The sequence below is a fragment of the Lepisosteus oculatus genome, chromosome 1, assembly GCF_040954835.1.
Source record: "Lepisosteus oculatus isolate fLepOcu1 chromosome 1, fLepOcu1.hap2, whole genome shotgun sequence".
Classification (NCBI taxonomy): Eukaryota; Metazoa; Chordata; class Actinopteri; order Semionotiformes; family Lepisosteidae; genus Lepisosteus; species Lepisosteus oculatus.
Window position 1 is genome coordinate 34,721,398 of NC_090696.1, and position 12,491 is coordinate 34,733,888.

The following is a 12,491-nucleotide window of genomic DNA, read 5'->3' on the forward strand; positions in this document are numbered from 1 at the left end:
CTTCAGCGTATTCAGAACATGTATCAACTTTTACCTATGCATACTATAGCGAGCTACAGTATATTCAGATGATTAAATTACATCTTAAGTCTCTTTTCTTTTATTTATTGAATAATATTCGCTATATAAATGATAAACAATGTCAGTCCTATTTGTAAGTAAAAAAACTGTCATGCATTCTGCTCTTAAATGAAGATTTATGTGGCGAACCCAAAACCTGCTAGTAGAGCTATCAGGGCAAACAGTGTTGTCAATTGAAATCATTCACAATGTATATATTACAAATGAGAAAACACAAAGCCTTTAACCCGTAAACAAATCTAGTATTCAAATGTAGTACAGCCAGACACATTACTTCATTTTCGAACTAATAATCAGAATACTTAACGTAATTAATTTCACCTTGACGTCTTATCATTAAAAATAGTAGATCTTGATTACCGTTTTATTATTGAATTCACATCTCGTCTTTGTCCTCACATCAGCTAGAAAGTTTGTAAAAAATCGGGGTGTATTTTTATTTTCACAGACCAAAAGTTTTTATATATACAAACACTGCACTTAATAAGGAACCTGCTGCTATTTTGATTATCTCAAAATTTACAATATTGTATAAGCACTTAGTTTTTAAAAATAGTTTTTGTTAAAAATAATGTTACTGTTTATTTTTGTTGTCTATATTCTGTTTTTCTCTTTAGCTGGTCCTCTTTAGGCAGCAGACTTATTAATAAAAGTAGCTACACGTTGCATATTACGGAATATAAATTGCGGATAGTGGGTAGTAGGTAATGCCTCGATTACAGGGTAATATTTTGCTGGCTATAATAAACAGTTTTAGTTATGTAACTATATGCGTTTGACTCTTTGATCCAAGTTTACGGTTTACTTAGAATGGGATTTTGAGCCGTGTGGAAAACAAAAGCCATCAAGAAACTAAAGCCTAATTTTAAGGTATTCGTCAAAGGTTCGTATCGTGAAATGAGTGAATATATAAACCAAATTCTAGAATATATGTATATAAAGTAAGCACCTCATTTGATAAAAAAAACATCGAAGCTTCAAAGACGTGGTAAAGTCAAACGTTTTTTACAGTCGCTCGGAAATAATTACTGCTAAAGCAACAAATTACATACTTAAAAAAAAACACTTAATCATAGTGAAGTCTTCCATTTAAAGCAAAAGCAGCATTCATGTAACTTAAGGAAAAACGTAAACATTTTATACAAACTATCGCTTTATGATAGACCTTGAAATTATGTTGGTAGTGATTAAAGAATGAAAGCAGGTGGTAGCATTTTACAATAACTTAATATAGGAATATAGAAAAACTCCTCGCCTGACAAGATGATTTAAACAAGGAACTGGACTGAGAGGAAAGACTTCCCATCATTTACACCAATTCTTGTTCATGTTCTTGCATTCACTCAGGCTTTCAGAACAGCAGACCTGCTTCATGTTGAAGGAAATCTCTAGAAATAGGGCATATACAGGACAATAAACAATTGAAACTGGAGCCCAAGGCTTTGCACAAACACTTTGAGGGAATAGCTGGAAATCATTTTTTTTCCTATCAAATAGCTGATTGAAAACAATCCGGTTTAGTACCCACACAACCAGGTATGAGTGTGACTAGCTGGAAATGGTAATTAAAAATACCCATAACAAGAATTGCACAGCCTTACATTACTTTTACTGTTTATAATTTTATATTGAAACCACACTATAATTAAAATAATGCAAGCTGACCTGTCCAGCCAGACATTGTAGTACTATTGCCAAGATCATACCAACACAGAGGCTGAATGTCAAGATTTGAATGGGATCACGGGGTCAGTTATTTTACTTGCGTTCAAATCAAGTTACCGCTTTGTAAGTCTGATTGGTGGCAAGCTTGGTTTCCTCACTTTGTACTGTACATCTGAGATGTGCTGTGCCAACCTGGCACAGGAAGAAGTACCAAGAGGTCAGACCTGCTCAAAGAGACTCGTCTCCTTTTGGGTTTCATAATAGTCACCCTCCCCAGCCTATGACTTGCAAACTGTTACTTTTGGACATAATATTTTAATGCCTGATTCAATTAGGTAATTAAGAAGTGGAATGAGAACAAGAGGACTATCAGGAGCAGCAGTTAGCAGCTCAGTCTTAAGAGTAACAGTCGTCCTTCCTGCTATCAAAAGGAAGCTGTAGGTCACAGCAGCCCGGATCCTATCCTGGAAGTACAGCATATAAGATGGGAAGGAGAACACAATGCTGCTCTCCTCCTGCATGGTCCACCACAGGGCCAAGGAGAACGAGCCAATTTAGGGCCAAGTTAATCCTAACAATGGAGAAACCCAGTGTTATCCCACTTCAAAAACACACGGTTTACACCCTGGGCCCTTCAGCTATGAGGCTGCAGGGTTAAGTGCCATGATATCATACCAGCTCCTTCAGAGTAATGTGACCGACTGGAGATGTGAGATGTACAGTAGGTGCTACTCTCAGTCCTGCTTACATGTACAATTACCATTCAACATGACGAGATTTAAAAAAAACATTTATTGTATCATTCTAAACCCATAGCATGGGCATCGTACAAAAGGGCTGCCATCCAATGTCCTCACAGGTTCAAACAGCGTTGTGCCAGAACATTATGGATAATGTGTAGTTCAACACAGAACAGTCAAAGGGGAGACATTTACTATCTACCACAATAAAGGTATTACAACAATATAAACATGCCTTCTAATAAATATATAATTTAATTGGTACCTTAAAAATGCACTTACTAAAACATGTATTAATTTGTTAGTTATATATAAAGCAAAAGCAACCCAAAGAACACAACAGTCTACTTACATTTTATACCCAAGACAAACTCTTACAAAAATATTAACAATATCCACATTAAAAATGAATAAATAATGCACATTTTCTATTAAATACAACAAAAATGAACTTTGTAATTTTAAATTGTGTTTTTTTCATGATAATTCAATTCATTGTTCATCACTTTAATTACCACAGTATAAATATGAGTACACACAGTGAAAAGGTCTGCCTGAGTCGGTATTATTCATTGTTAGTTCCACCCATGCTGCTACAACCACTTCATAACATTGTGGATAAGGTTCTTCTTTCTGTCGCTGCATGTTAATTCAAGGCGTAGTTAAATTGGTTTGAAAACTTTTCATGCTTCCTTTTGTCGATTCGATTCATTGCTTCTGTCACACGTTTCACTGAGCGTCTGCAAAAGAAATTCAGACAGTGAAGTCCAACATATTACAGGGAAATTCTTTTCATCTTAACAAAAATAAATGGAATTCAGTGTGGAGAGCCCAGTGTAAAGCAATAAATAACCCAGGGTGACCAGCCTTGCTCCAGATTTTTTATTGCTGCAGTATAACAGAACATTTTACCACCTTTTCAGCACCTCCTGATCCTCACTAACACTTGCTGGCTATGAACCTTGCTTCAGTTCTGACTTCTGACCCTGCAGTTTGAAAACTCCAGCTAAAACAAATGCATTTTTTGTGTGTGTGGCTGGCTTGGTTAAACGAATGTTTCTGTCAAATACTGTATCATTCGTTTCATATAACATTACGATTCCAAAATAAAACAAGTTAGCTTTTTAAAACAAATTCTGAAAGCCAGGAAGCAACAATATCAGACACTTTATATTCATGTAATGGGTTCCATGTGTTTGTTAATAGTTTATACATGTATTTACTTCAGAATCTGAAAACATACCCTTCTGTTCACTTTAAGAGAAAATACCCAATATATGATTACTAATGTGCTAGAAATCATCATATTTCACCTAAAAAAGCAGTAATGCACTACATTCTGTGTCATTTACAAAACAGGGTAATTTCTATGTACTGGTAATACTAGGGCAGTTTTTTCTTCCTGCAAACTGTGATGACAGTGGTACATGTTAGCGATTTCCAGCAGTCTAGTACTGTATTAATCTTTTTTTTTATCTTCCGCTAAAATGTGCCAATAACGATAAGTCACCCGAGGGTGTGGGGTTCTTAAAAATTGCTGCTAGGTTCTGTGGTTAGCCTTGCTGCACTGATTCTAGACAAGCAAGGAGCTGAAAAAATGCCTGCCAGGAAAATTCCTGAATTAAATAAAAATTGCACAGTTTTAAGTACAAGTGCTTGAACATGGATTTTCCCTGCAGCAACTACACAGAAGAGTAAAAAAAAAAAATCAATACTGTAAGATACATAGCAGCTCGAAAAGGACCAGGAGTTGATGAAATCCTTGCTGGCACAGAGGAGCGGTAAGCGGAATCCCCCGAGCTGCAGGGCTGTTAAATTAAGAAAAGCACAGGTGCCACTGCAGTTCAAGTACAGTGTAAATTGTGAAGAACAAGGCCAGGCTTCTGTCCTGCCCCTGTGTCCTAGTATACTGCCCGAGCTCCAGTACTACCAAGCCGCCTCTTGCTGTGAATAAACTGTGGTCACACTTGCACTTTTTTCTGGCCTTCACCAATGCTTTAGTGCCTGAAATCGCACAGCTTTATGACCTGTAAATATAAAGTTAATTTCTGTGGTTTGAAGGGAAGAAGGTTTTTGCCATCTTTAATATGCTGTCATTCCCTCCCCCCTCCCCTCCACAGACAACTCGTTACATCGGTTTTTGACAACGCATTTCTGGGTGCATTGAAGGGACACGGCTATCTTGGAATGTGAGTGTTGTTCAATGTTGCAAAGTGCAAAGACATTCAAAATGTATGTGTATGCTGACATTTACAAACACCTGCTGGAGCCATGACGTGTGCACTATTCTTCTCTTTATGAACACACACGTTAATTTTTTTTTATTTCATGATTTGCATTTTCAATTAGTTATCCTGCTTTTTGGGTCTTTTCATTGGGGTTACAATGATTGTATGCCTACTGGAACCTCTCCAGAAAAGAAAACGTACTAATAAATGAAGTAACTTTCACACATGCTGTATTTCACGAAATAAGAATTTCTTTACTAAGGATATGAGATTTTTTTTAAACGAAAGACTTGAAAGAAAGCAGATTCAACTCATGCTAGCATAAATTATTTTCCATGATAGATACACAGTACCAAAAGAAACCTTTCACTTCTAACTAAAAAAATACATAAAGTTATTATGAGGAAAATAAACAAAATTAATAGCAGGTGCACTACAACATTCAAGTTGAACACATCAGGGCAGATCAATGTGAACGTCAAGCTGTATATCTGTGATCCATGGTTTGTAGCAGTTTGCGCAAGCGGTTTTGTAGGATTCTGTCCCATATCTCTTGTAGAACCTGGACAAGCATGTGTCTGTCCTCTGGTGTCTGAGCCATAGGTGCCACATCACTCCAGCTCATCCCACAGAGGTCAATGTGACTGACGTCCGCTGAGCAGGGTATCCACGGCAGAACTGTCACATTGTCATCTCACAGGAAAGCCAGTGTTACAATAGCAACAGGAGGAAGAGCAGTGTCCTATTGGAATGTTGTTATTAAGGTTGTCATTAACCACTATACTGTAAGTGCAATTCTCTGCTAACTAGACACACCAGGACAGAACACCCCACTCGGACCTCAAAATTTGATCTTGGTAAGCTATTTTGACTCCTGAGCTACCAGATCATGTTTTATCACTGACAGATTGTGTTTAACTGCAATGTCTTGCCAGGTTAGAAATGTTTGGGTGTTAACGCCCCAGACGGCGAGTGACGGTGCACTGACTCACCACAGGCCCCAGCATCCTGATGGTACAAAGTAAGTGTTCTCTTAATAAGCGGATCAAATTGGTTTCTTTCTGTGTTCTCCCATCTTAATTTTCAACAGGTTAAATCAAACAATTTTCATAAGCTGTTAGTGTGATGAAATAGTGCTTGCACATTGTGGGGTAATATTATTTAATTAATATATAGCAGGATCTCATTTGTAGCCAGTCTTGTTGAATTCAGTAATCAAGTTTTGTATCTAACTCACACTCTTCAAGAAATGCACCTATTCATGACTTAAAGATGATCACTAAGGCTTAAAAGTGAAAGAGAATTAAAGTGGCAGGAATAGACCCTGAAATCCCTTATTTAAAACTATAATGAGACGGAAATGTCAAGGTAGTATTAATAGCTCTTACGTGTTGAACACTTTTTTCTGTAGCCTAGAGCGAGCTGTGTTGGATTTCTGCTTCAGGTCAGTCAGATTGGGATACTTCTTCTTCTTGCCTTTGCCCTTGGACCCTTTCTTGCCCTTCCCAAAGCTCTTTGAGGAGCCCAGGTCCACACCAGTGGCTGCTTCAATCTCTCTCATCAGTTCCGGGTCTCGCCAGTCTGCCCAGAAGACACAACAGTAAGATGTAACTCCCAGCACTACTAAACTATTTAAGAGCCTTTTTCGAAGCATAGCTGTCAGTGTAAGTAAAAAGGCAATTATAAAAATTTTCTCTTACCAGTGGTATAGCGGTAATAGAGCGTGTCAGGGCAGTGATAATTAAAAAAATATATTTTAACCTTTAGAGACATCTCATTCCAGCGCAAGCTAACAAAAGTGGCTCATCACCATTTTCCTAAAACACTTAAAAGTATACATAAGTACCTAAGTAAATTAAGCCAAATACCGAATTCCATTACTGGTCAGAAGGAGATAAGAGCGCCACACATGATCAAACCCTTTTGTAAAAGATAGATGTATGTTAAAAAATAGTTCGGCACGCCATTTATGCTGTAATGTTGAAGTAACAACATTCAGGTTAACAATGGCTACATAAAAACAGAGAAATATATCATTTTTCAAAACATTTCCTTCAAACTTCAAAAGTGTGATGAAAACACATTGTCGTCTGGCATTTAGCTCTTGGTCACTGCTTACAGGCTGGTCGCTTGCTTGTACCCTTGGAATGATTGTAAAGGTGGGAAACTCGTGTGCAAAATCTGCTCATCTGTGACAGAACTCTGTCTTAAAGACTCAAGGTTTGAGGCTTTCCAATGAATGGCACTCGTTTAGCGTAACCTACAGTGGGCAAAACAGAAGTGGTCGTTTAAAATCACTCAGAAAAAAATTACAGAACACAGTCAACTGCTCCTATCAGAGAGCTTAAATAACCTTTGAAATGTGCCTGAAGAGAATGTAAAAAAGTTTTTGCTTTTCAGCCTTTAAAATCCAGTCTATTTAAAGGCTGTGTACAGCGTTAAGGAGTCCAAAAATGCTGCTCGATATTCACCTTTTGTTAAAAGGACAACCTTTTGTTGTCCGAGTGTTTGAAACATAATCACAAAACAAAATTACCGCTACACCGCTGTCTCTTACCATTTTTATACTGTACATGATCAGAAGAATTACTCATCAAGCACAAGTGTATAGAAGTGATTAAACTACATCAGCTATAAAGTTAAATCTTTGCTCTGTTCTGTACTTTGTTCTTTGGGTCATGATAATAATAATAATAATAATAATAATTGCTTACACTTATATAGCGCTTTTCTGGACATTCCACTCAAAGCGCTTTACAGGTAATGAGGACGCCCCTCCACCACCACCGATGTGCAGCCCCACCTGGATGATGCGACGGCAGCCATAGTGCACCAGAACGCTCACCACACATCAGCTATCAGTGGGGAGGAGAGCAGAGTAATGTAGCCAATTCATAGAGGGGGATTATTAGGAGGCCATGATTGGTAAGGGCCAATGGGAAATTTGGCCAGGACGCCGGGGTACACCCCTACTTTTTTCGAGAAATGCCCTGGGATTTTTAATGACCATAAATGATATTTAATATTTAATATTTAATGATAAAATAGTTACTCACATAAGTGTCACAAGTGCAGTACTACAACATACTATAGTTTAGTTTCAGAAAGCTTACAAAAATAACATATAAATAATAATATATTAAATAACATTTAAAAAGAAAACTGCTGTGTTAGTTTGGATCAACCACACGTACTGTAGAAGAAAATGTGGTTTGTTGTTGTTAAAACGTCCAGTGGACCACGGGTTTCCTTAACCCAAACCATCTAATTATTGCACACTTTCCTTTCTTTCCTGGACTGTTTTATTTTTTAAACTTGTATTAAGTGTGGGCAGCACTGTTCAACATCAGCACCTCTGTTCATCATGACTGGAATTTACTGGACATGTAAAACTCAATAAATTGTTTTCTTTTCATTCTCTTCTCTTTTTACACTAAGTCAAATTCTTCCCATTTTCAACAACATCAATCAAAAAACAAATGCTAGACTTAAACCATTTCTTAGTTCTAAAACATATTCAAGTGTTCAAATGGTTTAAATCTCAGTTCTCAGTTTAGGATAATTGGAAAGTGGACACATTTGTGTCAGGGGCACACAGAAAAAATCAGACTCCTTGTCTAACTATCCCTTTTAATCTAGGACATGAAATATATCAATGTACAGTCAAACAACCAATGTCCAATGATGCATGATGAAAATGTTTACAGTTTGTTCTTATTTAACCTCAATGTTTCAATGTAGACTATGGTTTGGGTGTGAACAATTATGTACAGAGCAAGATTTATGCCTTTGTTTAGGGTTTGAATTTCTAACAAATATACATATTCGGTGACACAGGTTCAATAATGTGGAGTGGGTGTCATCTGGGTCTTTAGTTTTCATTGTGGTCAGTTAATGTAGAGAGATTTTTAACTTAGGTCCCTTTAATGCTAGGTCTTGGATTAGGGACATAGAACCTTCAGATAAAAGTTTGGCCGCCATCAGTCCAGCCTTCTGTGGAAAACTTTGCAAAGTATGAAGTTAATCCCTCCAGCTGTCTTCAACACTGTATCTATTCAAGAAGTTGTTTCGGAGTTTATTTATTGCAGGGATAAAATACCAAAGAGGCATGGCTCAGAAAGTGGAACCAGTAATCCCAGATTACGGGAAAAGGTGTTTAAACAGTTTACTTTCTGGTAATAAGAAGGCGTTACACTTTAGAGACTCTTGTGAATGGGGCGATTGTTTGAACAGCATGGGGAAAAATATATATATAAAATATATATCAGTGACCGGTAGAGATGAAATGAGCATTTGAACAAAATGAAGAGGCAATTTAAAAGCCTTTGAGAAAAATCAATAGACTGCTAAGAAAGAGCGGCCTTTTTGAGTGTTGATGGGCCTTTAAAGCTCTTCATACATTGTCACTGACTTTAGCAGCAGTAGAGAGAAAATTGCACAGTTTGGATGGGAAGGAGGGGGGTAGGGATCAATACTTTAGTTAGTAAAAAGATGCTATTTCACATCTGACTGGCCATCAGCCTCCCTGCGTTCACTTGCTCCGATACCTGTTTGTTAACAAGTCACTGAAGGCAGAAAGACCACATCCACCGCACGAATGACACCAAAAAATAGCCACTTAATTTGCTCTTTGTGTGAACTATTGGAAAGGAGACGCAGACCTCAGATTATCAGGGTATTATGTTATTTCATCAGTTCATCATTTCAAGAATACACTTTTTTCTTTTTTCCCTGGTAATAGGAGGTAAATATGTCATTGGGTTAGAGAAGGATCAGAAAGCTGAAAGCATTTCCACTACAGTGTGTTAGATTTCAGTAATATAGATTCATCTTTCATTGGCTTTTCACTATTTTCAATCTGAGGACTGGTGTAGTTCTGCTGTGCTGAAGGACCACACAGCACAGCCAAGGGATGCATACCTGTAAGAGTATCCATCAGAGAAAAGCAGCGGTACTACAGTTTTCCTATAATAACAGCCAACATAGTAAAACTTTTTTACTTTGAATGGCACTTTCACCAGTAGACATTACTAGGTATCAAAGGAACAGGCAAACGGTTTATTCCATGCTGAAAAGAAAAGAAAGGAAACACAATGTTTACGCTGTGGAGCCGAATAAACCCGTTACCTGTGCATTTACAGCCTACACATGCTGATGCGGATACTTAACTTGAACTATTAATAGGTATCTCTGTTTTTCAAAATTTCTCAAATAAGAAAAGAAAATTTAAAACAGATTAGTTTAATCTTAACGTTTTTTAACATGTATAACAAAGCTATTTATTATTTTCTGAGTTTCAATTATCATTGCAAACAGAAATTAGATGCACTGACCATAAGTAATAATGCGAAAACACAGTTGTGGTATGTTTTATAAGACACTTCTGAAGATGACCATCGAATTGATGCTTGTGTTTCCAAGTTTAAACTTGGTGTTTCTATAATATTTCACTTTACAAGTATCACCGAATAGTTTGTTTTTAATATTTCTTGTTAACTCTACTATAATGATAAATTTGGATAAAGCATATTAATCATGAATACTTTGGATGATATTTTGTCCTGTCTTAGTTTATCTTTTTGTATAAATCAACAAGGCAATGGAACACAAATTAAAATGTAAGCTTTTTTAGTTTGAATTATTTTCTACTGTGTCATATTTATAACTGCAAATCAATTCACAAACAAGTGAGGAACTCTTCAAATGTCAGCTTCCAGGCTGCCCCCAAAAGACCAAAGATCACTAAGAGAAATGATAATGGTTATTCATCATAATTACATCACGAACTGTAATCGTTACAATATTTCTGGTAAAACAATAGATTTGGTTAAAACTCAAAGAGAAACAATTTCAACACCTGCATCCCGTGCCTACCCCCTTTACATTTGCATAATTGTTCATTCATTTCTAAAGACTGCAAGCTTAGCAAATGCCTTCATGGGCTTGCTGAAGAGTTGTTGCATGCAGCAAGGATGATGATGTCTTGGAAAAAGGTTCTATCAGACATTATAAACCGCAGACTTTACAGTCTGACTACAGAATCTACCTAATGTCTTCCAGGGATTAAAAAGAAAAAAAACATGCGTTACAGAAACCAGACACTGAAAGTCTCAGTTACTAGATTTAGTGTAAGCAGAAATTATTTACTGATTTTTGATTTAGGAACAAATAGAATGAAACAAATTAAAAGGTTTGAATTGATCTCTTAGGGAGAATGGCTTCTACTGCACAGAATGAAAACATCACTCTCTCTCCAGTAGGTTGTCTCTTCTGGATAAGACATGGGTCTTAGGTTTTTGCTATTCTTTATATAGGACTTTGAGTAAGTAAACCAATGAGGAGGGAAGACACTCTTACCACAGACATTGTGGGACAGACTCCTAATGAACCACACATTTCTTCCCAAACTAGAGCAGGCTAATGGCCATGCTCTGTAAGCACCAAAGGAGATTTAGTTTATAGGTCTTTTTCTTTGCAAAATTAAGGGATACAATTTCTAAAATTGTCCAGTTCATACGCTGACTGGCTCATGTGACATCTGCTGTAGTTTCTTGAGGTCATCACCAGCTCTTGTGCCCATCCCCACATGGCAGGAGGGTAGACCATCCCTTTACTAGTGTCTGAATGATCACAGACCTGGTGACACTGCTCTGCTGCCATCTGCTGGGTGAGCATCTCCGTTGACTATGTGCTATAACTCTGATGGGAGGAAAATGCAAAGGCATCTCCAGAATCTCTCGTGAAAATCCTCCATCCATCCAGCAATGGCATCGCAGATAGTTTAGCTGTTGTATTAGTGACACTCATGTTTCCACATATGCTGACATGCTCATTAGAGATGCTGTAGAACAACATTAATCTTTTTAAAGCACGGTAGTGATAGAATGGAGGAAAGGAAAAGGAGCAGCTAGTCCATACTGTACCAACCTATCCAACCTGCAGTGGAGGTGCAATCAACTGCTTAAGCTTAATTACACAGCTGATCTTACCACCCATTCAAAATTAAACAAACGAGCAGAGCCAACATCCTGGTCCTGGTGATCCTGGTGACACACCTGTTGGTTTTGTGTTCCAGCTGAACCTTAAATTACACATTGAAATTCTTAATTGACATAATAATAATGATAATAATAATAATAATAATAATAATAATAATAATAATTAAAAAAATAATTAGGGAACTATTTGTTCTCACCTCTTAAACATGTTTTGCATAAAATCTCAAACTTGTGACCACACAAAGAAAATGCAAATATTAAATTGATGCAACTTCTTAGACCAAGTAAGGCTTCCATTGTCTAATGAACTCGGGATGGAATGAAAACCAGCAGGTGTCTGAGTCTCCAGGACCCGGACTGGGAAACACTGCTGTAAAGGCATGACCTGAAGAGACATCTGAGCCCAGCACTGTCCTTAGAGTTTCCCGAGTCAGTTCTTTCAGATTGAGGACGGTCTGGGCCTCACCTGGCTGCTCTTCCTGTTGTTTTCTCTTCTCTCTCTCCAGACGGGCCACATCCTCTGGGTTGATGGGATTGCCCAGCTCGTCTCTTGGGATAATCACCCCATGGAACGGACACTGTCCAAATTGTTTATTTTATGTGTAAAGAAAATAACACAACTTTTAATCTGAGTTTACAGTGCCTTGCAAACTTTTCCACTACTTTCCAATGATGTCCTCTTTTTGTTTAATTACAAATGATTTATATTTAAAATGGTTAATATTTTTCATCGGAACTAGAATGTTCAGACTGAAACCTTGTTAAGGTAAAGCAAAGGA

At 37.3% G+C, this 12,491-nt stretch overlaps 1 protein-coding gene across 4 annotated transcripts in view; it reads right to left on the reverse strand.

Annotated features, from left to right (window-relative positions):
• Positions 1-2,519: 2,519 nt before the first annotated feature.
• The window catches only part of uvssa (UV-stimulated scaffold protein A), a 43,431-nt gene continuing 33,459 nt past the window's right edge, over positions 2,520-12,491 (reverse strand). For all 4 annotated transcript variants that reach the window (XM_015345012.2, XM_015345011.2, XM_015345009.2 and 1 more), the window contains 3 exons: positions 12,179-12,290; positions 6,103-6,295; positions 2,520-3,226 (listed from right to left, as the gene is read on the reverse strand). In XM_015345012.2, coding sequence (XP_015200498.2) covers positions 3,133-3,226; positions 6,103-6,295; positions 12,179-12,290 — 399 coding nt within the window. In that variant the 3' untranslated portion in view covers positions 2,520-3,132. The remainder of the gene's footprint in view (positions 3,227-6,102; positions 6,296-12,178; positions 12,291-12,491) is intronic.